We start from the raw sequence: 27,076 nt of genomic DNA, 5'->3' as shown, positions 1-27,076 counted from the left end.
CTCAGGCTGTTGAGGTTGTATGCTGTTTGCTGCTTGTATATAAGGGTTGGAAACTAAGCCTTATAACGTGAGCAGCCAGCAAGTCAATCTCAGGCTGTTGAGGTTTTATGCTGTTTGCTGCTTGTATATAAGGGTTGGAAACTAAGCCGTTATAACATGAGCAGCCAGCAAGTCAATCTCAGGCTGTTGAGGTTGTATGCTGTTTGCTGCTTGTATATAAGGGTTGGAAACTAAGCCTTATAACGTGAGCAGCCAGCAAGTCAATCTCAGGCTGTTGAGGTTTTATGCTGTTTGCTGCTTGTATATAAGGGTTGGAAACTATGCCTTTATAACATGAGCAGCCAGCAAGTGACTCTCAGGCTGTTGAGGTTGTATGCTGTTTGCTGCTTGTATATAAGGGTTGGAAACTATGCCTTTATAACATGAGCAGCCAGCAAGTGACTCTCAGGCTGTTGAGGTTGTATGCTGTTTGCTGCTTGTATATAAGGGTTGGAAACTAAGCCTTATAACGTGAGCAGCCAGCAAGTCAATCTCAGGCTGTTGAGGTTTTATGCTGTTTGCTGCTTGTATATAAGGGTTGGAAACTAAGCCGTTATAACATGAGCAGCCAGCAAGTGACTCTCAGGCTGTTGAGGTTGTATGCTGTTTGCTGCTTGTATATAAGGGTTGGAAACTAATCCTTTATAACATGAATCTATCAAGAAAGTTCTTTAATTGTATTTGATTTTCCAAGGCACTATAAGCGCGTCAAAAGGAGTATCTAAAAGGGAAAGGGTTAAATTGAAGAAGGAAATTTACATTATGGGATGTTTTTTATTTTGCAGGCAAAAAGGAGTGGGCTCCAAGAAGCAAGCGCAATGAAACAGGGTATGTTCAAACAAGGTATGTTCAAACAGGGTATGTTCAAACAGGGTATGTTCAATAGTCAATTGAACCGCGATCTGGGAAAACTGGGTTTAATGCATGTGCGTAAAGTGTTGTGCTAGATTAGCCTGTGCAGTTCACACAGGCTAATCGAGATTATAGCAAATATTAATACGAAATAAACACTAGTAACTTTGTTGAAATAATAGTAATAATATTGATGATTGTGTTACCAGCTGTTATCACCAATTACCGTACTTTACAATGAATTACACACAACCATATGAATCGAACACCAAATTTTTAATAATAAAGAAAAATGGAATATCACACAAGTGGCTGCAATTTTGCTATTGCACGATAGTTTGAACAATTTAATAGTGTTGTATTGATTTATGACCTGCCCCAACTTGTCGTATTGAAAGAGGGTATAAAACTGCACTTAATACATATTAAAGTACAGTATTGTGTTATAATGATCTGCCATTGTTATCGTTCAGGGCCAGTTTTCGCAGGAAGAAGTTCCAGGACATCGATGGATTCTCCACCATTTCTGACCGCAGCTCTTCCAGCAGAAAAAGTCGAAGAAGTGGCAGGTAAAATGAAATAATGTTTTGTTTTAGAGTTCTACTAGTAGTTAGGTTTATGATGCTGCTAACTAACAATAACGCTGCATTCTGGTGAACCTTTGCATGTGCATTAAGTGTTGTCCAAGATAAGCCTGTGCAGTCAACACAGGCTTATGTGGGACAACACTTTACACTTTTAGGGATTTTTGTATGTAAAGGAAGACTCTTCTTATCAAAAGTCCAGTCAAGGCGGAAAGTTGTGGACAACAAAAGTCCAGTCTAGGCGGAAAGTTGTGGACAGCAAACGTCCAGTCAAGGCGGAAAGTTGTGGACAACAAAAGTCCAGTCTAGGCAGAAAGTTGTGGACAGCAAAAGTCCAGTCAAGGCGGAAAGATGTGGACAGCAAAAGTCTAGTCTAGGCGGAAAGTTGTGGACAGCAAAAGTCCAGTCAAGGCGGAAAGTTGTGGACAACAAAAGTCCAGTCTAGGCGGAAAGTTGTGGACAGCAAAAGTCCAGTCAAGGCGGAAAGATGTGGACAGCAAAAGTCTAGTCTAGGCGGAAAGTTGTGGACAGCAAAAGTCCAGTCAAGGCGGAAAGTTGTGGACAGCAAAAGTCCAGTCTAGGCGGAAAGTTGTGGACAGCATAGGCTAATCTGGGGACATATTTAATGCACATGCAATAAGCCCCGTTTACCCAGAATAAGGCTTCACTAGTGGTTAGATGTATTATAATCTGGGGGCATATTTAATGCACATGCAATAAGCCCCGTTTACCCAGAATAAGGCTTCACTAGTGGTTAGATGTATTATGCAGCTTATAACTTACAATAGACAGTGACCATGGGTTGCAATAATGAGGCTGGGCTCATCAGGCTTGCTAGCTCTATCATAGTCATACTATTAATTCTGAAAAAAAAGCCTTGTTCTGGGAAAACTGGACTTAATGCATAAGGGGCAACACTTTCTCCCTTAACTGTATTATTGTTCAGAAGGTACATCTTTAAAAAAAGATAACAAAAAGTAGAAAGTGTTGTCCCTGATTATTCTGTGCAAACTGGGATGACAATTACGCAAATGCATTAAGACCAGTTTTTCCAAAACGATGCTAAAAAATTTAGGGATATTGAATTTCAGTAGTAATAAACTATAATCCTTCAGTAAGTAAGTTGATTTTTAACAAGGATTGCTTGTCTGAAATCGTCACAGCATAAAGGAAAATGCTGTTTTGAATTTGATACATTAATTTTTTTAATGGGTAATAATGATGGTAAATTTTTTCAAATGCTACTAAACATCTATGTATGTACACATTTGTGTGTTTCATTTATGCCTTCTTCATAGAGTGTTCAAAGTCATAAAAGCTTTTTCCCCCAACACCACCAGACCCCCCCCCCCCCCCATATTTTTTTAATGAAAAAAAAACACTCTAAAAAACAACAACAACAAGCTATGTATCTACACATGCATGTTTCATTTGTGCTACTTTTCTAGATTGGGCAATACAAGTCAGGCAGATTTCGTTAGGGCATGGAGTGTTGAAATCCCCTTGCCTATAACAATTCCCAAACGTGACCCTAACATGACCCTGATCATGTCACCTGTTGGTTACCATGACAACAGCAGAAAAATGCTGACCCCAGATCTTTTCTCCAAAAAACTCTTGCCTATAAAAGAAGAGACACAGCGGTCAGCTACCTGCCCGCCGGCAGTTTTTTACCCAGAATTGAGCAGTTCTACGAAGATCTCTCAGAAAAATGAGAATTATTCTGTTGCCATGGATGCAATAGAAAGACTGGTTGCTGAGGAAAGTTCTGCTGAGGTAGGAAATACCCAGGAAACTGTACTGACAGCGAGTACAACAACAGCTATTGTGGAAAGTTTAAACCCAAGTTTCAATGTGGCGTCAAATAATTCTCCTGCATCTGGTGGAGCCTTGGACAATTCTCCTGAGTCTGCAGCTAGTGGGAGTGAGTACCGATTGGAAATGAAATTGGTTGATGATGAACTGGAAGGTTTGTCAGGAGAAGATCTTCTCGGTGATGAAATTGACACTTCTGATTCTGGTGGGAAAGTTTTGAATGATAACCATGACTTATCTGCCAGGTATAAAGTATTGTTGTATGGATTGTTGTTGTTCTCATTGTTTGTTGTATTGTTTCACCTTGAATCTCTTTTGTGTTGTTTTGTGTATTGTTCCTTCTTGAATCCCTTTTTTGAGGTTTGGTGTATTCACCTTGAATCCTCTTTTGTGAAGTTTGGTGTATTGTTTTGTATTGATTCCCTTTTATGGAATTTGGTGTTTAATTTCCCCTTGAATCCCTTTTTTTATGGTTTGATGTATTGCTTCACCTTGAATCCCTTTAATGAGGTTTGGTGTATTGTTTCACCTTGAATCCCTTAAATGAGGTTTGGTGTATTGATTCACCTTAAATCCCTTAAATGAGGTTTGGTGTACTGATTCACCTTGAATCCTTTAATGAGGTTTGGTGTATTGATTCACCTTAAATCCATTAAATGAGGTTTGGTGTATTGTTTCACCTTAAATCCCTTTAATGCAGTTTGGTGTATTGATTCACCTTGAATCCTTTAATGAGGTTTGGTGTATTGATTCACCTTGAATCCCTTAAATGCAGTTTGGTGTACTGATTCACCTTGAATCCCTTAAATGCAGTTTGGTGTATTGATTCACCTTGAATCCTTTAATGAGGTTTGCTGTAAAGTTTCACCTTGAATCCCTTTTCTTGAGGTTTGGTGTATTGTTTCACATTGAATTCCTTTTATGAGGTTTTGTGTATTGTTTCTCCTTGAGGTTTGATAATCTTGAGACTTTACAAAATATTCCAATGAGATCTTGTTTTGCCATGTCATGTATCATTTTGTTGTATGCTGTTCCTCTTCATCCACATACCTTATCCTCATTCTGCCGATTTTAAGTTCCAGTTAGGACTATTTTTTTTTAGCTGTGGTCTGGGATGGATTTTCCAAACTCTCATTGTTTCTGCTTTCATTTTGCACATGTTCTGGGTTGTCAACACAGTTTCAACAGTTCCAGCATTGCAACAAGTTGCTTTATTCACAGAGTGTGTTTGTGTGTATTTTTGAAGTTTATGAGGTCCTTCCGCATTTGAGGCTTCATGGTGTAGGGACCCGGAATGTGTCCCAGCTTTGAACTTTCCTACTTTATTTACTTACTAGACTTGGGAAAGGTGGTACAAATTTTGAATTATAGCTACAATATTCAGCTTTTAAATTGTTATTGAAAGATGTTTTTAATTTTTGGTGTGGTCTTGGATATTGGGGGGAAGCTGATTTACCAGGAGGAAACCCCACCTGTCCAGTATGGGTGTGGTCTTGGATATTGGGGGGAAGCTGATTTACCAGGAGGAAACCCCACCTGTCCAGTATGGTGACCACTAACTACCAGGAGGAAACCCCACCTGTCCAGTATGGTGACCACTAATCACACTCACATGATTCCTGCACCCTTTATTCACTGACGGTATTACCGTAATTACTCTATGATTTACCAGGAGGAAACCCCACCTGTCCAGTATGGTGACCACTAACCACACTCACATGATTCCTGGCACCCTTTATTTACTGACGGTATTACCGTAATTACTCTATGATTTACCAGGAGGAAACCCCACCTGTCCAGTATGGTGACCACTAACCACACTCACATGATTCCTGGCACCCTTTATTCACTGACGGTATTACCGTAATTACTCTATGATTTACCAGGAGGAAACCCCACCTGTCCAGTATGGTGACCACTAACCACACTCACATGATTCCTGGCACCCTTTATTCACTGACCGTATTACCGTAATTACTCTATGATTTACCAGGAGGAAACCCCACCTGTCCAGTATGGTGACCACTAACCACACTCACATGATTCCCGGCACCCTTTATTCACTGACGGTATTACCTGTACCAGTAACAACAGTATTGTGAATTGTCAGTACCTGTGTCTTCACTTGTTGTGTTTCTGTTACTGCTTTGACATTTTTAGTACTTCATTTGTCAATTTCGTCAGTAATTTCAGTACCATTTTTAGCACCTGTTTGAACTCTGCCACTGTTCAAGATTGCCACTTTCACACTTGTGTGCATTTTCGCCAATAAAATCAAGATATTGCTGTGATTTTATTGGAAAATTCTGTTCCCTTTTTTGTTTCATTATTAAAATAATGCATATTATTTATTTATATTTAAAGCAATGTCAATTTGTAATAATAATTAAATTTACAATCTTTTCATTATTGTCAATTTAGACCAAAATCTCTAATTACAATCTTCAAGTTAAAGCAAAGTCATGCTATAATAGCAAGTTCAATTTACAATCTTTAAATTAAAGCACTGTCATTCTATAATACAAGTTCAATTTACAATCTTTAAATAAAAGCACTGTCATGTAAAAATAAAAATTCACTTTCATTCTGTTAATGAAAGCACTGTAATGTAAGAATACACATTCAAGCACTTGTTGCATCATTCACCATTTAAAACAATGTCTCCACAATTCTTGCCCGAAGTGAGGCCAGCGATGACAGCTTCGGGGACCTGCCTGCTCTGCCTCAGAGTGGCGACTCCAAGCGCTCCAGGGGCTCCAAGGGCTCCAAGGGCTCCAGAACAACTACAGTCCCATATCCTCTGCGGTACACATTGTGTTGTATTTGACCATGTGGACCTTTTGTTGTTCAGTGTTTTGAGTGGTCAAATTTGGGCTGAAATCCACAACAACTACAGTCCCATATCCTCTGCAGTACACATTGTGTTGTATTTGACCATGTGGACCTTTTGTTGTTCAGTGTATTTGATGGTCAAATTTGGGCTGAAATTTGTCCCCATTCCAAATCTCTAAAGGTATATTTTCCCAAATGAATATAGCCCTTAATTCCCAAATAAAGGTTCAACAAATAATGTAAAAAATCAACATTTGCTGTTAGTTGATTTTCCTACCCAGCTATAGAAGTGCAACCTAAGTAAATATTACATTGAAAACACTTGTATTCTCAATTTTTAAGTATTTGTGTGAACAACAAAACAAAAAACTTTTTCCTAATTTTAGTAAAAAAGACACAATGTTGCCCAATCCAAAGGTCATGACCCCTTTCCCAAAATGTTGTAAAAAAACTGGCTATTGTATTTGTCCATGTGGACTTGTGTTTTCTGTGGCGGTTACATCCTTTGTGGTCATGTTTGATAGTCAAGTTGCTGTTGTTTCACAAGTTTGAGTCCTTAATTCACTACAGCAAAAAGGTGCTAACAAAATTGTGTAAAACGTTTTCATAATCATGAGAACAGACTTTTAAGTCTCATTTCAACTGCCTTGGTCAGTGTTATGACAAATACTTTTAATTATTTTTGTCGACAATAATGTTTTGCTGGTGTATTTCTTAGCAGTTCAACTGGAAATGACCATAAGACTAACATCCTTCTACAAACATCTATTTGACAAACAACAGAGTGTTTTATAATGTGCAACTGTTTTACAGAGCATTTCACAATCTTCACAATATGTTTAAACAAAAAATTAAAACCTGACACTTACTGTAAAAATGTTCATATTTGTCAGCATTAAACTTTACACTCAGAAGCAAAGTGAAACTGGCTATGTGCAAACAGCATAAAACCAGAACAGCTGAGAGTAACTCACAGTCTGTTCAGGTTGTATGCTGTATGCTGCTCATCAGTATCTAAGGGTTTGAAATGAAGTCATTAAAACTTGAATCTAGTAAGAAAGGTCTTTCATAAAATTTAACTTTCTAAGGGATTTCAAACACGTCAAAATATGTATCTAAGTGATAATGGGTTAAATTTCTTTTTGTTATGCCCCCGGATCAAATGATCTGGGGTATATTGTTTTTTGCCTGTCATTCGGTTACTATGTCATTCAGTCACTCTGTCGTTCTGTCCCAAAACTTTAACCTTGGTCATAACTTTTGCAGTATTGAAGATAGCAACTTGATATTTGTCATGCATGTGTATCTCATGGAGCTGCACATTTTGATTGGTCAAGGTCATCCTTCAAGGTCAAAGGTCAAATATATGGCTTCAAAGCGGCGCAGTAGGGGGAATTGTGTTTCAGACAAACACACACCTCTTGTTTTTATACTACTTAACCTTGACACGTAAATTCCTGGATTTCTGATTTTGGAATAAGTACTTGGAATTTGTGTTTGTCATTTTCTAATTTATTTGTGTTAAATTCATCGGTGAATCAGCTAAATGTATGAAAATTAATGTCTCATAAATAATAATGATTTCACAGTACTATTCCTATCTGTTTTTGGCCAAACGTTCATGGTATGCACAATTGTTGTATTAATGCATGGAATATAAGGGTATTTTGTCTCTGAAGTGTTTAAAGGCTGCTTTGTATGAAAAAGGTTTAAATGTCCACATTGAACGTAAACAGAAGAATTAAGTAATAAATAAATGAATAGCTCTGCTTTTGTATGATAATGACAAAATAAATTGGTTGTTCACAAACTTTATCAGTTTGTTGAACTAAAGACAACATTTAAACATCAGTATAAAAGAAGTATTTTCTGAAAGATTATGCTTGTCAATTCTTTTAATGAGTTGTTTGTTTTAAATTATGTTGTATATAAATCAGAGATTTACGGGTTGTTTTTTTAAGAGCATTGACATTTGCATTTTGAATAAATTTCATTTACTCTGCGAAAGTTACAAAATAAGCAAGGGAAAGAATTTCAAAGAGATTTTTAAAAATATTTTGGAAACAAGATTTTGGAATTAATATTTGGATTATCTTTGAAAATTATTGAGTACACTGAAAACAAGTTTAAAAAATGTCTTTTGGATCTGGAGATGATATTCCTTTCACCATCAAATGGTGGTAAGTTAAAACAATGTGTTTCAATTATCGAATAAAATATCATTTATAGACATTATCTTAAGCTATATAATGAGCCAGAAATCTTGAAATATCATTAAGTGTACAAAAGTTCTTACTAAATAATTGTGGATTTTTTTTTAATTACATCAGTATTAAATGTTCTATGTTTACCCACAATACTTAGTACATTATTGTAAATCGGGTATCCTGGAATCACCATGGACAATATCAGCCTGTCTGTTTCAGCGATTTTGTGCCTTCTTTATAAAGTACCCGAAGCAGCACTTTCCCAATAGGGAAAAAATTTAAAAATTCCCCAATTGCTGTCCAAATATATATATATATATGTTTTATGAAATGCAACGTTTAGTTTATTTCCCTATGCAGATAATAGAAAATTGACAATTTGACAACACTTAGTTATCAATTTGAAATTATTTGTTAGCAACAAATAAATACACTAATTTCCCAATTTTAGTGTGTTTTTTGTTTGCACTAATTTTTTCCAATTTAGCTGGTACCGGTACTTTTCCCAATAGGGCAAAAATACTTTCTCCTTAGTTTTTCAATGTACAACATTCAGTTTAAGCCTATTTATTTCCGAATAGAAAGACTTATTGAAATGCTCGCGAATCCTTTTCCTTGGTAGAACCAGTACTGGTGTCTTCGGGCATATAATGACATGCAGGGACTGGGGTTTTCTTTGTATTTAAACAAAGGCCTTAAAATGGACCCGATCACAATACCGAACCAAAATTGTAAAAAACAAATCCCTTTTTTTTCTTTTTTTTTATAAGAAAGTGTCAATGCTTATTTCATAAACATCTTACAAATTATGTAAATATAATATATATGATTTGTTCCCAAAATTGCCAGTAAAAGGCCTGCATGGTATTCTTAGTCACTAGTACTCACGCTCTATATCAAATTTGTAAGCTATATACAAATGTGCAGTTTGAGTGAACAAATGAACCATATTCAACTTTGCCCTGAAGTGGAAAAGTCAAGAAACAAAGTGTTTTTGGGAAAACTGCATGCGTTCTGAGAAAACTGGGCTTAATGCATGTGCGTAAAGTGTTGTCCCAGATAAGTCTGTGCAGTCTGCACAGGCTAATCAGGGACAACACTTTCTGCCTAAATTGGATTTTTGCTAAGAAGAGAATTCATGTCATAAAAGGGGAAAGTGTCGTCTCTGATTAGCCTGTGCGGACTGCAAAGGCTAATCTGGGATGACACTTTACGCACATGCAATATGCCCAGTTTTGTCAGAACGCGGCTCATATAAAATCTTGATTTAGAGGTCTATGTGGGGTAGTGGGTTTGTTGTCCACCTAGCCACTGATAGGCCATGGGTTGGACCTCCCAAAAAAGATACCAAGTACTGGTTATACCCAGGAAACGGACTCGAGAGAGGTTAGATAAGCCTTAGGCTTTCGATGCAATCAATCTTAAATAAATAGGTTTAAAACTTAAATTCTTAGAAAAACATATTGTCTTTATGGAAACATAATTATAATAACATTCGTTTTTTTACTCACAATTTCAGGTTTACCCCTAAAGACCCGAAGTTGTATCATTACTATGACAATCTAATTGCGAACAAAGAGGGACAACCCAAGAATAAACTCCAAGGTATGTTTTATACATTTTACCTCCCTTTGCTTAAGCGACATTCATTGAGAGGTAACACTCCACCAAGATCTTGACTATTTCAGATACTGTGCTGTTAGTTCTTCCGCAAAACTTATGAAGGATGAGTTGTAGAGCATAGATTATGTATGGGCACTATTTTATCTGAGTATGTACACATTCAATAATGAAATAATATACATTTAATTCACTATCAATATTTTGAAATGTAAGTTTAACTAAATTTTTCTTATGTTTGTCATGATTAACCATAGAGAATGGTAATTCTTTTTAGCTCGGCTGTTTTCCGAGAAAACCCGAGGTATTGTCATAGCCAGCTCGTCGTGTCCCTCGTCCGCGTCGTGCTAAAACCTTAACATTTTGTCAAGGTTTTGAACATTGGCTCTGAAATCAAAGTGCTTCAACCTACAGCTTTGATACTTCATATATAACTGCACCTTTATGAGTTCTACATGCCACACCCATTTTTGGGTCACTAGGTAAAATGTCAAGGTCACTGTGACCTCTAAAAAAAACAAAAAAATATCTGACAAGCTTTCATCTATTAAAAACTGCACCCGCAGCCGAGCGTGGCACCCGTTATGCGATGCTCTTGTTGTAACAAATTTTTATATCAAGGAAGATAATCTTGCATTTTCCACTTTAACAAAATATTTCATTGCACAGGCTAGTCAGGGACAACCCTACACACATGTATTAAGCCCAATTTTTCCAGATCACAGCTCATTTATTTAATAAAAAAGTCTCCATCACAAATGTCAACCTAACTTTGATTTGAATGATGTGGCAGTATTTGCAAATTAATCTGTTTGTAATGATAATAACGATCAACATTAACCCTTTACCACTTAGATATGTATTTTGACGCATTTGTAGTCACTCGGAAAGTAATATTTATTTAAATACCTTTCTTACTAGATTCAAGTTTTAAAGGCTTCATTTCCAACCCTTAGATACTGATGAGTAGCAAACAGCCTAAATCTGAACAGACTGCGAGTTACTTGTAGGCTGTTCTGGTTTTATGTTGTTTGCACATAGCGATTTTCACTTTATTTCTGAGTGGGAAAGGGTTTACTTACCTGTCATCAAACTGTTTGTAGTTTTGAGGCAAAAGATTGAACACTTATAGTTCATGAAAATTAACATCATTAAATGTTAAAAATAAAGAAATTCTCTATTTATTGCTTTTCAGAGGCTTATAGGGAAATTTCAGTGATATATTAACGTTGATTCGATGTTTGAAACAGTGAACTATAACAGTAAACAATTATTGATAATATTCACTGTTTTACTGACAAATGATGTCATTTTTGACATCGTTATGTAAATATTACAGCAAAATTGCCCAGTTAAACTCTTGTAAAATGAAAATAATCAATGGACAAAGGTTTTAATGAAACAATAAATGTGTTGGTTCTCTGTAGCTAGATATATATATATTCATAACTCGTTATCAAATAAAAAAATGTAATCAGTTGAGGCCCAATTATTAATTTCTCTGATAACTTGTGAATTAAAATCAATAATATACGTATTTTAAGATGTATTCTCTATTTCTTCTTTAAATTTCATATCAAATAATTAAGTAAGCTAATAGTTGTATTGCTATTATCAACAGGATATACCTTTGCAATATTCAATAAGACTGCAGTGTCCTTGATGTTCATTCCTCTGTGGGTAGTTCTGGGTAAATATATGTGATCCCATAGCTTTGAAAATGTGTATTTATGTGTTTACCTCCCTTTAATGGGTTACTTCCCTTGCATTGTTTGGAGCACTTCGCAGTCTCTCCTGATCTTTGTGCTTTTGTCCTGTTAGAAATAATGAATCTTGTTTTGTTGTGTATTGTCAATCCATAAGTGTTTCTTTCTGTATGTAGTAATGCTGACATCTAAGTTTATTTTACACCCAAAATACACAGTTTAAACATTTCCCCCATAAGAAGCAAAGTGAAAATGGCTTTTGCAACCACCATAAAACCAGAACAACCAGTAACTCGCAGTCTGTTCAGGTTTTATGCTTTTTGCTGCTCATCAGTATCTATTGGTTGGAAATGTAGCCTTTAAAAGCTGAATCTAATAAGAAAAGTTTTAAGTTATATATAACTTTCTAAGGGGCTACAAATGCGTAGAAATAAGTATCTAAGTTAAGGGGATATATGAGAAGCGTTCTGTGAATGCGCGTGCGTCAGGTGCCCCACGTTAGCCCAGTCTGCACAGGCTAATCAGGGACGATGCTTTCCGGCTTCAATGGACTTGTGTTCAAAAGAGACCTCATTAAAATGAACAATTCCATAAAAGGGCAAGTTTTTGTCCCTGAGTGACTTGTGCCAACTTCACAGGCTTATCTGGGAGGGAAATACTCATTTGCATTAAGCCCCCTTTTATCAGATCATGGATCATGCTGGGATTTATTTTTATTATACATCCAACACACACAGCTTAAATGGGTATATTGATTGATCATGCTGGTATTTATTTTTTATTATACATCCAACAAACACAGCTTAAATGGGTATATTGGAGTTTGCATGCAGTTCTGTTAGTGTTCATGTTGTTCAGATGCTTGCACAAGCTATTCTGTTAGTTTTAAGGTCATTATGCCACTTTAAACCCCTTAAAATGTGATCTACCCTGGAAGAATATAATACTGTATTAAAAAAATAACATGTGTTGTATAAGCAGTTGCCGTAATCTCACAAGACAAGCTGCTGATAGGTATAAAGAAATTTACTAATTGATGATCCAAGTGTGCATTTGGAACCAAAGTTAATTTCTGACAAGAAAAGCTTGAATCTTGTCAATTTGTCAAAGTATAAATAGATCCATTTATTTTATGCTTTCTGGTGGTTTATAGAGAAATATCAGTGAATTAAAACTGATACTTTCATTGAATCAGTGAAAATTATCAGTGAAAATTATCGATAATTTTCACTGTTTACTGTGAAATGACGTCATTTTTTTTACGAAATGACGTCATTATTCCAGCGAAATTCTTTAGTTTAACTCTTTAAAAATGATTATAAACTGTGAAAAAAAAGCATAAAATAAAAGGAAAATTTGTTGGATTGGGTGGAATATCGATTTTAATTTACTCATGATCATAGAAAATATATTTTTTCACTCTTGGCTGCGCCACTCGAGAAAATATTATTTTGTATGATCACTCGTGAATTAAAATCGATAATCCACCGAAACAAACAAAATCCTCTATGTAATCTTAAAACGCATGATGCTAAAAACTAGGTAATCACTATATAAATCAATAAATCATGCTCTTTTAATATCCAGAGTTGCCTTAACCCTTTCCCCCATAAAAGCAAAGTGAAAATGGCTTTTGCAACCAGCATAAAACCAGAACAGCCTGCGAGTAACTTGCAGTCTGTTCTGGTTTTATGCTGTTTGCTGCTCATCAGTATCAAACGGTTGGAAGTGATGCCTTTAAAACTTGAATCTAGTAAGAACGGTCTTTAATTAAATTTAACTTTCAAAGGGACTACAAATGTGTCAAAATATGTATCTAAGTGGGAAAGGGTTAAAAATCCAAATGTGCATTTGAAACCAAAGTTAATTTGTGACAAAAACGTTTGAATCTTGTCAACTTGTCAAAATATGAACAGGTCCCTGTAATCTTAATACGCATGATGCTAAAAACAACGCTATCATATTTAATGAATAAATCAATCATGCTCTTTTAATATCCAGACTTGCCTTAATTCCGATCTAATGCCACATTGATGGTGAACCTCTTATGGGTATCACTTTTTTGAATATCTTTTCTTGATGATCGATGCTTCATGATATATATGAAGGGGTGAGAATGTGCCACCAATATCAGTTTAGTATAATCTCAGCATTTTGTGTGTTTGTGTTTTAGTGATATGCTGTTAAATCATTTAATCTAATGAGACCACAAATCTTGGAGCTTATTTGGCCCCATATGGCATACATGTAAGACCCATTTTTGCATTATGAAGTTCATATATACCAACCATTTAAGACCGCTTTTGCATGATGCAGTTCATAATTACCAACTATGTGAGACCCATTTTTGCATGATGCAGTTCATATATACCGAAGAATATAAGACCCGCTTTTGCACGAGGCAATTTATATATCAACAATATTAAACCTAGTTTTGCATGATGCAGTTCATATATACCAACAATGTAAGACCCACTTTTGCATGATGCAGTTCATATATACCAACATGGTAAGACCCATTTTTGCATGATGCAGTTCATATTTACCAACAATGTAAGACCCATTTTTGCATGATGCAGTTCATATATACCGAAGAATATAAGATCCACTTTTGCATGAGGCAATTTATATATCAACAATATAAAACCTAGTTTTGCATGATGCAGTTCATATATACCAACAATGTAAGACCCACTTTTGCATGATGCAGTTCATATATACCAACATGTAAGACCCACTTTTGCAGGATGCAGTTCATATATTTACCAACAATGTAAGACCCATGTTTGCATGATGCAGTTCATATATACCAACAATGTAAGACCCATTTTTGCATGATGCGGTTCATATATAACAACAATGTAAGACCCATTTTTGCATGATGCAGTTTATATATACCAATAATGTAAGACCCATTTTTGCATGATGCAGTTCATATAACATAGATATGTTATATGGTACTGTTTTAGAGATATGTGTGTGAGTGTGTCTCGTTCTAAGGATAAGTAAAAGTGCTATATTGATTCAGCATAGGTGTAATTATGGGAATTTAAAGAATTCTAGACATAATTCAGACTGAAGTACTTGACCAAATTGTTAATGTATATGATTTCACAGGATTTTTCAGTTATTATTGCTATTTGAATAAAATGTATTGGAATTTGTATATTTTCCAAAATATGTTCTGCTCACAACATGGTACATACTGTACTTTACCGTGTATAAGCACAACCATGTATAATGTGTCCAGATTTATAAATGCCAAAATAGTCAAACAAGTTGTTTATTAAAGAAAACATTCAAATTTGCCGTGTATAAGCACAACCATGTATAATGTGTCCAGATTTATGAATGCCAAAATGGTCAAACCAGTTGTTTATTAAAGAAAACATTCAAATTGGCCGTGTATAAGCACAACCATGTATAATGTGTCCAGATTTATAAATGCCAAAATAGTCAAACAAGTTGTTTATTAAAGAAAACATTCAATTTGGCCGTGTATAAGCACAACCATGTATAATGTGTCTAGACTTATAAATGCCAAAATAGTCCAACAAGTTGTTTATTAAAGAAATCATTCAAATTGGCCGTGTATAAGCACAACCATGTATAATGTGTCCAGACTTATAAATGCCAAAATAGTCAAACAAGTTGTTTATTAAAGAAAACATTCAAATTTGCCGTGTATAAGCACAACCATGTATAATGTGTCCAGATTTATGAATGCCAAAATGGTCAAACCAGTTGTTTATTAAAGAAAACATTCAAATTGGCCGTGTATAAGCACAACCATGTATAATGTGTCCAGATTTATAAATGCCAAAATAGTCAAACAAGTTGTTTATTAAAGAAAACATTCAATTTGGCCGTGTATAAGCACAACCATGTATAATGTGTCCAGACTTATAAATGCCAAAATAGTCCAACAAGTTGTTTATTAAAGAAATCATTCAAATTGGCCGTGTATAAGCACAACCATGTATTATGTGTCCAGATTTATAAATGTCAAAATAGTCAAACAAGTTGTTTATTAAAGAAAACATTCAAATTGGCCGTGTATAAGCACAACCATGTATAATGTGTCCAGATTTATAATTGTCAAAAAAGTCAAACAAGTTGCTTATAAAAGAAAACATTCAAATTGGCCGTGTATAAGCACAACCATGTATAAAGTGTCCAGATTTATAAATGCCAAAATAGTCAAACAAGTTGTTTATTAAAGAAAACATTCAAATTGGCCGGTATTTTACTATTGCACAATCGGTTGTATCAATGTACAACATACGCCAACTTTTTAACTCTTACCCACTCAGAAGCAAAGTAAAAATGGCTATGTGCAATCAGCATAAAACCAGAACAGCCTGAGAGTAACTCACAGTATGTTCAAGTTTAATGCAGTTTGCTGCCCATCAGTATCTTAGGCTAGGAAATGAAGCCTTTAAAACTTGAATCCAGTAAGAAAGCTCTTTAATTAAATTTAACTTTCTAAGGGACTACAAATGCGTAAAAATACGTATTTAAGTGGTAAAGGGTTAAATTAAAAAGAATGGGTATAGAACTGCGTTTATTTAATGCTTTCCTGTGGTTTATAGCGAAATATCAGTGAATTAAAACTAATAGTTTCACTGTTTCAAACATTGAAAAATTAACAGTGAAAATCATCGATAGTTTTCACTGTTTACTGTGAAATTACGTCTTTTTTTGATGAAATAACGTAATTATCCCAGCGTAGTTCTTTAGTTAAACTCTTTAACAATGTATATACACTGTGAAGAAAAGCATAAAATAAAAAGAAAATTTGTTAGATTTGGTGGAATATTGATTTTAATTCACTCGTGATCATAGAAAATAAATATTTTGTATGATCACTCGTGAATTCAAATCGATAATCACCTAATCCAACAAATATCCTCTATGTACTACATGTTAATTGTGCTGATTTTTGTGTGTGATCTTTTACAGAGGATGAGGACGAGGACATCACACAGAAGGATTCTGCCTTCCATACTCTCTCTAACATCACTAGCAGTCAGGTGGGGGATATTTTATAAATATTGTATGGCTTAGTTTGAGTCTAGATCTGACAAACTGGGATAATTGCTTTAAGAGGCGTCACAGAAAAATCTGTGCAGTGCGCACAGGCTAATCAGAGACTATCTTTCCGCCTTAACTGGATTTATGCTATGAAAAGACTTGCTTTAAATCAAAGATACCTTCATAGCGGAAAGGCTTGTCCCTGATTAGCCAGTGCAGACTTCACAGGCTAATCTGTGATGACACTTTATTCACATGCATTAAGCCCAGTTTTCCTGGCACATGGCGTAGTCTGACTGTCCTTTAAAATGTGTGTTTGGAGACAGACATAATTGACAGGGCAATACAGGTAAATCTATCAATTTCTTACTTAACAGGCAAAAATAAAGTAAAAATCTGCAAATGTTAGCTATATTATTAAAATTCATCCAAGTCTTAATGAGTCTTGTTAGTTAATCAGGTATGAGTGGTGGGACACACTCCGGGTCCTCACATAAAGCAGCATCAGCTGGGACACACTCCGGGTCCTCACATAAAGCATCATCAGCTGGGACACACTCCAGGTCCTCACAAAAAGCAGCATCAGCTGGGACACACTCCGGGTCCTCACATAATGCAGCATCAGGAGCTGGGACACACTCCGGGTCCTCACATAAAGCAGCATCAGCTGGGACACACTCCGGGTCCTCACATAATGCAGCATCAGATGGGACACACTCCGGGTCCTCACATAAAGCAGCATCAGATGGGACACACTCCGGGTCCTCACATAAAGCAGCATCAGATGGGACACACTCCGGGTCCTCACATAAAGCAGCATCAGCTGGGACACACTCCGGGTCCTCACATAAAGCAGCATCAGCTGGGACACACTCAGGGTCCTCACATAAAGCAGCATCAGCTGGGACACACTCCGGGTCCTCACATAAGCAGCATCAGATGGGACACACTCCGGGTCCTCACATAAAGCAGCATCAGCTGGGACACACTCCGGGCCTCACATAAAGCAGCATTAGCTGGGACACACTCCTGGTCCTCACATAAAGCAGCATCAGCTGGGACACAATCCGGGTCCTCACATAAAGCAGCATCAACTGGGACACACTCCGGGTCCTCACATAAAGCATCATCAGCTGGGACACACTCCGGGTCCTCACATAAAGCAGCATCAGCTGGGAATACTCCGGGTCCTCACATAAAGCAGCATCAGCTGGGACACACTACGGGTCCTCACATAAAGCAGCATCAGCTGGGACACACTCCGGGTCCTCACATAAAGCAGCATCAGCTGGGAATACTCCGGGTCCTCACATTAAGCAGCATCAGCTGGGACACACTACGGGTCCTCACATAAAGCAGCATCAGCTGGGACACACTCCGGGTCCTCACATAAAGCAGCATCAGCTGGGACACACTCCGGGTCCTCACATAATGCAGCATCAGCTGGGACACACTCCGGTTCCTCACATAAAGCATCATCAGCTGGGACACACTCCGGGTCCTCACATAAAGCAGCATCAGGAGCTAAAGTGCCTTGTAAAGTTTGAAACACCTCACATCAAGCAGCATCAGTAGCTAAAGTGTCTTGTAAAGTTTGAAACACCTCACATAATGCAGCATCAAGAGCTAAAGAGCCTTGTAAAGTTTGAAACACCTCACATAAAGCAGCATCTGCAGCTAAAGTGCCTTGTAAAGTTTGAAACACACACTAGCATCTCTATTTTATAATGCTTTAGTAGTGATCACGATTGCTCCTTGTATTGTTCATTGGGTAGTTTAGATGGAATGAGATGAATAAGATGAGCCTTACGCTGGAAAAATGGGGCTTGATGCATGTTACACTTTCTGCTTTAATATTGTTTTTGTCATTTAACCCCTTGCATGCTGGGTAATTTGTCGTCTGCTAAACTGTTGTCTGCTTAATTTCTAAAATTACCATTCTTCAATTTTTTCAAAGAATACTATCAGAATAGCAAACAGTTTGTATCCTGATGTGACGCCACGTTTTGTTATAAATATATATATATATATATATATATATATATATATATATATATATATATGCTTTATATATTTTAAAAAGAGCTTGTATAATGTTCCAATAAAGAAATTGTATTTATGGACAACCAATTAAATTTAACTTCCACTATTTGCCCTATACTGTGCGGCTAAATGAAATGATCGATTTCAGAAAGGTGTTAAGTTCTATTTAACTTTCTAAGGGACTACAAATGCGTAAAAACATGTATCTAAGTGGTAAAGAGTTAAAGCGACCCAGGGCATTTAGAATTTAATTAAGGTGTCAGGTGTTACATAAATGGAACATTTCAAATATACTAGACGATTAATTTCAAAATCAATTACTGTGAAAGAGACCCAGGGCATTTAATATTTAATGAAGGTATCAGGTGTAACATATATGGCATAAATTTCAAACATACTTGACGAATATTTAAACTTGTACACATTTCTGTTTGTTGGTTTTTGAGAATTAAATATTTAGAATGTTCAGATATTTTTTTAATTATTTATTTTAACAGTTGTCTATAGGGTACAGATGGACTCAATTTAATATTTCCTGGTTTTTTATCTGCAAACATTTCACTTTTAAATTAATTGCTGAAAAACAAAATTGATATCTTATATAAAAATGTAAATGTACTTTGAACCAGTTGCACACTATAGTAAAACACTTTTCTTTTTTTTCTCCAGGAAATTACATTTTGATGAACATCTTTTTTTTTCACTGTTGACAATTTTTTAGGTTTTGAGAATCATTTAACAAACATGAATCTTTAATTGATTTCGTACTGTAAGTCATTGTCCAATTGATAATTAATTTTTGCGCAAAAAATGTTTTAATCCTTTCCCTCATAAGAAGCTAAGTGAAAATGGCTTTCGCAATCAGCATAAAATCAGAACTATGATAGTCTGTTCAGGTTTTATGCTGTTTTCTGCTCATCAGTAACTAGCGGTTGTAAATGAACGCTTTAAAACTTGAATCTTATATATATATATAACTATGATTGTCTGTTCAGGTTTTATGCTGTTTGCTGCTCATCAGTAACTAGCGGTTGTAAATGAACCCTTTAAAACTTGAATCTTATATATATATATATATATATATATATATATATAGTAGCATGATATGATAGTCTGTTCAGGTTTTATGCTGTTTGCTGCTCATTAGTAACTAGCGGTTGTAAGTGAACCCTTTAAAACTAGAATCTTATATATATAAAGTAGCATGATATGATAGTCTGTTCAGGTTTTATGCTGTTTGCTGCTCATCAGTAACTAGTGGTTGTAAGTGAATCCTTTAAAACTTGAATCTTATATATATATATAGTAGCATGATATGATAGTCTGTTCAAGTTTTATGCTGTTTGCTGCTCATCAGTAACTAGCGGTTGTAAGTGAACCCTTTAAAACTTGAATCTTATATATATATATAACTATGATAGTCTGTTCAGGTTTTATGCTGTTTGCTGCTCATCAGTAACTAGCGGTTGTAAATGAACCCTTTAAAATTTGAATCTTATATATATGTAGTAGCATATGATAGTCTGTTCAGGTTTTATGCTGTTTGCTGCTCATCAGTAACTAGCGGTTGTAAATGAACCCTTTAAAACTTGAATCTTATATATATATATAGTAGCATGATATGATAGTCTGTTCAGGTTTTTTGCTGTTTGCTGCCCATCAGTAACTAGCGGTTGTAAATGAAGCCTTTAAAACTTGAAGCTAGTAACAAAGGTATTTAATTAAATGTAACTTTCTAAGGGACTAAATATGCGTCAAAATATGTATCTAAGTGACAAAGGGTTAGTCATTATATATCCAATTAACAGGTAATTTTTGCACAAAAAAAGTTTTGATCATGATAAGGCACAGTTTCAGCCTTTAATTTTGGTGATCTTTAAAGTGGTTTAAATTTCAGCCTTTACTGTGGCTGATCTTTAAAGTGGTTTAAATTTCAGCCTTTAATGTGGCTGATCTTTCAATTGGTTTAAATTTCAGCCTTTAATGTGACTGATCTTTAAACTGGTTTAAATTTCAGCCTTTAATGTGGCTGATCTTTAAAGTGGTTTAAATTTCAGCCTTTAATGTGGCTGATATTTCAATTGGTTTAAATTTCAGCCTTTAATGTTGCTGATCATTAAATTGGTTTAAATTTCAGCCTTTAATGTGGCTGATCTTTAAATCCGGTTTAAATTTCAGCCCTAAAGTCGCTGATCTTTAAATTGGTTTAAATTTAAGCCTTAAATGTCAGTGATATTTTAATTGGTCTAAATTTCAGCCTTCAATGTGGCTGATCTTTGAATTGGTTTAAATTTCAGCCTTCAATGTGGCTGATCTTTAAATTGGTTTAAATTTCAGCCTTCAATGTGGCTGATCTTTAAATTGGATAAAATTTCAGCCTTAAACGTCTGTGATCTTTAAATTTGTTTAAATGTCAGCCTTTAATGTTGCTAATCTTTAAATTGGTCTAAATTTCAGCCTATATTGTCGCTGATCTTTAAATTGGTTTAAATTTCAGCCTTTAATGTTGCTAATCTTTAAATTGGTCTAAATTTCAGCCTTTATTGTCGCTGATCTTTAAATTGGTTTAAATTTCAGCCTTTAATGTCGCTGATCTTTAAATTGGTTTAAATTTCAACCTTTAATGTTGATGCTCTTTAAATTGGTTTAAATTTCAGCCTTTAATGTTGCTGATCATTAAATTGGTTTAAATTTAAGCCTCAAATGTTGCTGATCTTTAAATTTGTTTAAATTTCAGCCTTTAATGTTGCTGATCTTTAAATTGTTTTAAATTTCAGCCTTTAATTTCCCTGATCTTTAAATTGGTTTAATTTTCAGCCTTTAATGTAGGTGATTTTTAAATTGGTTTAAATGTCTTTGTGGAGTATTCTCTTATTGTTTCTTACCTAATGATCGCTTTCATAATGCGTAATTTGAGCCAATTAAGTAGTTTTAAATTATCAGTTTACAGGTTTGATTGTGATTTGATACTCTGAGCTGGATTGTACAAACAGGAATAATGAAACTTTTTACACGAGTATATCAACTTTGTTTATCAACTTTGTGTTTAGCTAATGTGAATAAAAAGCATCATGATTGTGAACCCTATAACACGGTTGTAAATAAGTAATGAAAAAGTAATGAAGAATTAAGCTTGGACATAAATATCAATAGCATACATAAATACTTAACAAACCGTTGAAGTTGAACACAAGAAGCCAACTGTAGTAGATCTAATACAGAAAAGTGAGTTATGCTTGGACATAAATATCAATAGCATACATAAATACTTCACAAACCGTTGAAGGTGAGCACAAGAAGCCAACTGTAGTAATACAGAAAAGTGAGTTATGCTTGGACATAAACAATAATACCATTAGTCACATCACAAACTGTTGAAGGTGATTAACAGAAAGTAAAATATATATAAAAGGTTACAACTAAATATGGCGGACGCAAAAACTCTGAAGTCAGTAAAGACATCTGTTGATTCTGGTTTCGAGTCGAGACACTCGGCAAAATCCTATCGAACATTTATAACACTTAAAACTAGACACAGCAGCGAAAGTGCTGTGACCTTGCACTCGAAGAAAACTAAAAATAGCTATTTGTCTCAGTCATCCAAGAGTCTACACTCGAGCAATACCAATCTGAGAAGTTTACGTGGAACATGTAATACTCCCAAATCGTCAGAAAGTGACAGAAACCTAGAAAGTCGCGAACGCCGGGCAATAATGGGTGTGTTGCCTACGATAAAGGAGTTTAATAGAAAGAAAGAGCTCGAGGGTTTGATAAGGGATCCAGTGTATAATAGTAGCGAGCAGCTCGTATTTTATGACAGTCATGGAAGGCAGGTAATGACACTGGATGAATTTATCCTTTACCACTTGGATATATATTTTGACGCGTTTGTAGTCCCTTAGAAAGTTACATTTAATTACAGACCTGTCTTACTAGATTCAAGTTTTAAAGGCTTTATTTCCAACCCTAAAATACTGATGAGCAGCAAACAGCTTAAAACCTGAACAGACAGCAAGTTACTCGCAGGTTGTTCTGTTTTAATGCTGTCTGCACATAATAATTTTCACTTTGCTTCTGAGTGGGAAAGGGTTAATGAGCTGCGTTCTGGGAAAACAGGGCTTAATGCATGCGTGTAAGTGTTGGCCCAGATTAGCCGGTGGGGTCATCATAAGAGATATAGTTTAAACAAAAAAACAACATATACTGTGAAACCATTATTATTTGTCCGACATTAATTTTCGCCTTTTTCGTCCTTCGACCGATGGACGAATTCAAGATCATAACGAACAATCATGTCCCATATTTGAAACAAATAAGACTGAATTACCGTAGGCATGAGGCATTTAAATCTAGCGTAATCCACGCATATACACAGGGCTCGAAATTAACACTCTCACACTCGCAAAATGCGAGAAAAAAAGATTGCAAGGTAAGTTATAAGCCACTAGTATTTTTTGCAAATAAAGAAATAGTGAAAAAAACGAGTTATATTGCTTAATGCGTTCGACGGCGTGAACGCTAAACCGTAGGTCAATTTTTTGAACGTCCGAATACCCATATGCGGAAGCGCGCACCTTGTTTGTTGACTGGTATACTTATAATACAGATACACAGATGGTATTGATACAAAGAACATGAAACAGTCGACTATTCACACTCAAGTTAAATCCGGTTTTGACACAAAGGGGTGTTCATTATACAGTGTACTGACAACTGACATTTCCTGTAAAACGCGAATGCAATAAGGCTGTATCGAATGCGTCGACTTCGTTTAGGTATAATAGTGTTGATTAGCGCTAATTGTTAACAACTTTATTACCCATTGTGTGTATTGTGTTTTTCAGGGGTGTTGCAGATTATACAGCCTACACGCGGCGAATCCGGATTAAAGACAATACTATTAAACGCAATTAAAATATGACGATGTGTGATCAACACCTGCCTGAAATATATTCAGCGCTTTGTTACAAATTAATAAAGAACATTTTGATTTGTGTTTAATTTGACTTTAATGAAATATGACCAAAATAATTTGCTTACGCTAATTATAACCCATAATGTTCGCACCTTCTCTAATTGGCGCCGATAAAGGTAAGATTGTTATCAGTTTGACCGTGATAGTAATGGAAAAAGACTAATTGGCAATTGGCTTCGTTGTTTAAAACACTCGTTAACGATTATTCAGTCCCACTTATCCGCTAATCATAACAAAAAACGTGTCAATGACATAAAATAATAAGGGACAGTTACTATCACCTAAAATAACAGACTTGTTAATTGGCATATGCCAAACAAGGCCCACCTCCTGCAAGTGACTACCAAGTGTCACCTCTCTTTCCCCAGCACGATTTTTTCGCAACCACGTATTACATGTATTACAAACAAATCGGACGTTGTTTTTTTTCAAAACCAGAAATGGACGAATTTAAGAGCGGACGAAATAGTCATTTTTATGAAAAGGGCGAAATTTTGTGCCGACGAAAATAAATGGTTTCACAGTAAGTGGAAAATTACATTTCTGTTTAGCCATGTTTTCCCAGAGTGCACCAAATTTCTGTTCTTTTAACACAGATTACAAAATGTCGTCTCAACTTTTACACCTCTGGTATGCGCAAGAACTTTGCCTTGCCTTTTGACAGATTTTTAAAAATAATTTGCACCATGCTAATATTTACTTCATTTGTCATCAGGTGACAGATCGACTGAGCAGTTATGACTCTGGTATTACAAAGGAAATATCGGACATGAGCTATCAACGTGCTGGTCATCAAGGTAGGTGGCACCGTTTATTAGTCTATGGTGGTATTCCACAAACAACTTACCTTAAGTCATTTCTTAAATAATTTCACTTAAGGTCAAAGTTACAATCTCTTGTATTTCTTTAGTAAATAAGGAAACACATGTTGTTTTTTTATATTCCTATAATAACATTGACATAATGATGTTATTTTCATGTAAATCTTGATGCCAATTTATTGCAATATGAAATGAAACAGTTAAGAAATTTTCCCAATTTAAAGATAGAAATACAATTTTTCATAAGATACTTCTGGAATATGACACCAGTTCTGGGTCCGGTATCATGAATGTTCTCAATTTGTAAAGCTCAACTCAAACAATGAAGTTTTGAGAAAGTGAGGAAATAGTGAAAATTCTCCTGTGTCAATTTACTTTTATCCCTATTGGATACAAAACTAATTTTCTGACTATTATTATATGACTGGTCAATTTCAGGTTTTGGTGCTATGCTGTCCCCTGTCAAGTCTGAGTCTGCCAGCCCGAGACCGCGCTCACATACCAGTCCACAATCCTCGAAAGGTAGGTCAGCTAATCAAAATGTAGGTAACTCAATTACAAGGTAGATCAGCTAATTAGAAAGTAGGTCAGCTTAAAAGAATGTAGGTCAGCTAATTGAACAGTATGTCAGCCAATTGAAATGAAGGTCAGCCAATTTAAAGGATAAAGTTTTGCCGTATTTCCATAGTCCGAGGCGGAGAGTAGGCTATTCGCACCTGACACTGTGAGCCACAGCGTGGGCGCCCGAAACACCACCACCACAACCGGTTCCACGTCATCACCCAAACATGCCTCTACCGGTATTATCTCGCCCCAAACCGGGAGGACATGTCCTATAGTTGAGGGGCTAGTGGGTAAGAGTACCCCCCTCAACCCATTAATACGGACCCCCCTCCCCAAAGTTACTCCTGTGGAACCGGTCTCCAACCACACACCGGAAATGCGCACTCCCCCCTGTATCACCTATCCAGGGGGATTCACCTACCCAGAGAGGCCCTCCTGTGGCTACCAGGGGTCCGACCCATCCACCCTTTTGTCTGACGGTGCTAGTGACACCACTTGTAGTAGCACTACACTGTCGGACAACTCCATGTTTGATGTGACGGGGCACGACTCTCTGGTGTCGGTGCACTCCGGTATATTGGAGAACCTTACAATCTTTGGTGTCTGCGAAATAGAGGAGGAGCCCCGAGTAAGTATTCCCCCTAACCGTCCCAGAATGGTCGACACCCAGACATCCCCAATGAGCTCCCCTACCGTTAACACCAGCAGACATAACTCGTTTGCTGGGGAATCATTTATCAAAATTAAGGATCCGCCAGCAACAGGTCACACATATAGGAGCATACATCTATGCGAGCTGACGGATCTGATAGCTGAGATATTAAAGGACCGAAATAGGCCCACTGGGTGTCGTGTTATTTTCTACATTTATAATAAAATTGATTCTCGGTTCAAAAATTGCAGATAATCTCTAACAAAGGTCATCCCCCCTGACAAATACCTATCTAATAAAATCTATTCTGGAACTGGGGATCCTCCAATAATAGCAGATCCAGGATGCCCCCTCCGGCCAGCAGTCCCCCCTCTGTTTACAAGAAACCCGTCCGGCCGGCAAGGACCCCCACGAAACTCAAAGGGGCCTGTGCCGGTCATTAATTAAGAGTTAAATCTCCACATCATAACCTCAATCAGTATAAACGCAAGTTAATTTCACTCCAATATGGACAGTAATCTGCAAATCATTTCTTAAGATGTTGGTGGTCTTACCACCAACAAACATACAGAGGAGCTGAAGTATTTTCTTGACAGTAATCCCAATATACATATATTATGCCTCCAGGAAACCAAATTTTCCAATAATAATGTTTAGCAAATTCCTGGCTTTTACTGTGAAGTTAAAATTTTTGGTATCTTAAACCATCATATTGCTGGTGGTCTTGCCATTGATATTAAAAATACTATTAATAATGAATACCCGGGAGTGAACAACCAATTAAAACCGGATAGTAGCATGGCTATTGAGGCATTAGCAATTAAATTGGTTATTGATAAGAACCGGCCTCTTATTTTGGTCAATATTTACTCAAGAGGATGTGATTTTGAAACTTTGAACGGCCTCTTTAAGGAATTAAGGACCATTAAAGAACCCTATGATGTAATATTCACAGGGGACTTTAATGCACATCACCCTGCTTGGGGTTCCAACAATTCAGATACAGTCTCGAAGGTCAGGCGGTTATAGAATGGTTGGACGAGCAAGACCTTATACTGCTCAATGACGGTTCTCTTACCAGACTTAACCCCACTGGTTTAAACTCCCACATTGCCCTTACTGCTGTTAATGCCAGGATAGCCAGTGCGTCTGCATGGGCAACCGTTAATGATACAATGGGATCTGATCACCTCCCACAACAGGTTACCCTGCACAACTATATTGCACAGGGAACTGATGCCCAATGCTCAGGGGAGCACAAATTCTTACTTGAAAAAGCTAACTGGGCTCAGTTTAGGGACCTCTGTTCAGATCTCACAATTTCCTTATTTT

At 36.2% G+C, this 27,076-nt stretch overlaps 1 protein-coding gene across 3 annotated transcripts in view; it reads left to right on the top strand.

Moving 5' to 3' along the window:
- Positions 1-27,076, top strand: part of LOC127847193 (uncharacterized) — a 227,020-nt gene that overhangs the window by 177,721 nt on the left and 22,223 nt on the right. For 2 of the 3 annotated variants that reach the window (XM_052378918.1, XM_052378916.1), the window contains exons 39-44: positions 825-882; positions 1,365-1,460; positions 9,849-9,934; positions 16,618-16,688; positions 24,423-24,504; positions 24,967-25,050. In XM_052378918.1, the coding sequence (XP_052234878.1) occupies positions 825-882; positions 1,365-1,460; positions 9,849-9,934; positions 16,618-16,688; positions 24,423-24,504; positions 24,967-25,050 (477 nt within the window). The remainder of the gene's footprint in view (positions 1-824; positions 883-1,364; positions 1,461-9,848; positions 9,935-16,617; positions 16,689-24,422; positions 24,505-24,966; positions 25,051-27,076) is intronic. The other variant, XM_052378917.1, reaches the window with a different exon arrangement.

This window comes from Dreissena polymorpha, chromosome 10, assembly GCF_020536995.1.
Source record: "Dreissena polymorpha isolate Duluth1 chromosome 10, UMN_Dpol_1.0, whole genome shotgun sequence".
In the NCBI taxonomy this organism is placed as follows: domain Eukaryota; kingdom Metazoa; phylum Mollusca; class Bivalvia; order Myida; family Dreissenidae; genus Dreissena; species Dreissena polymorpha.
This window is presented reverse-complemented; position numbering and strand designations above follow the sequence as displayed.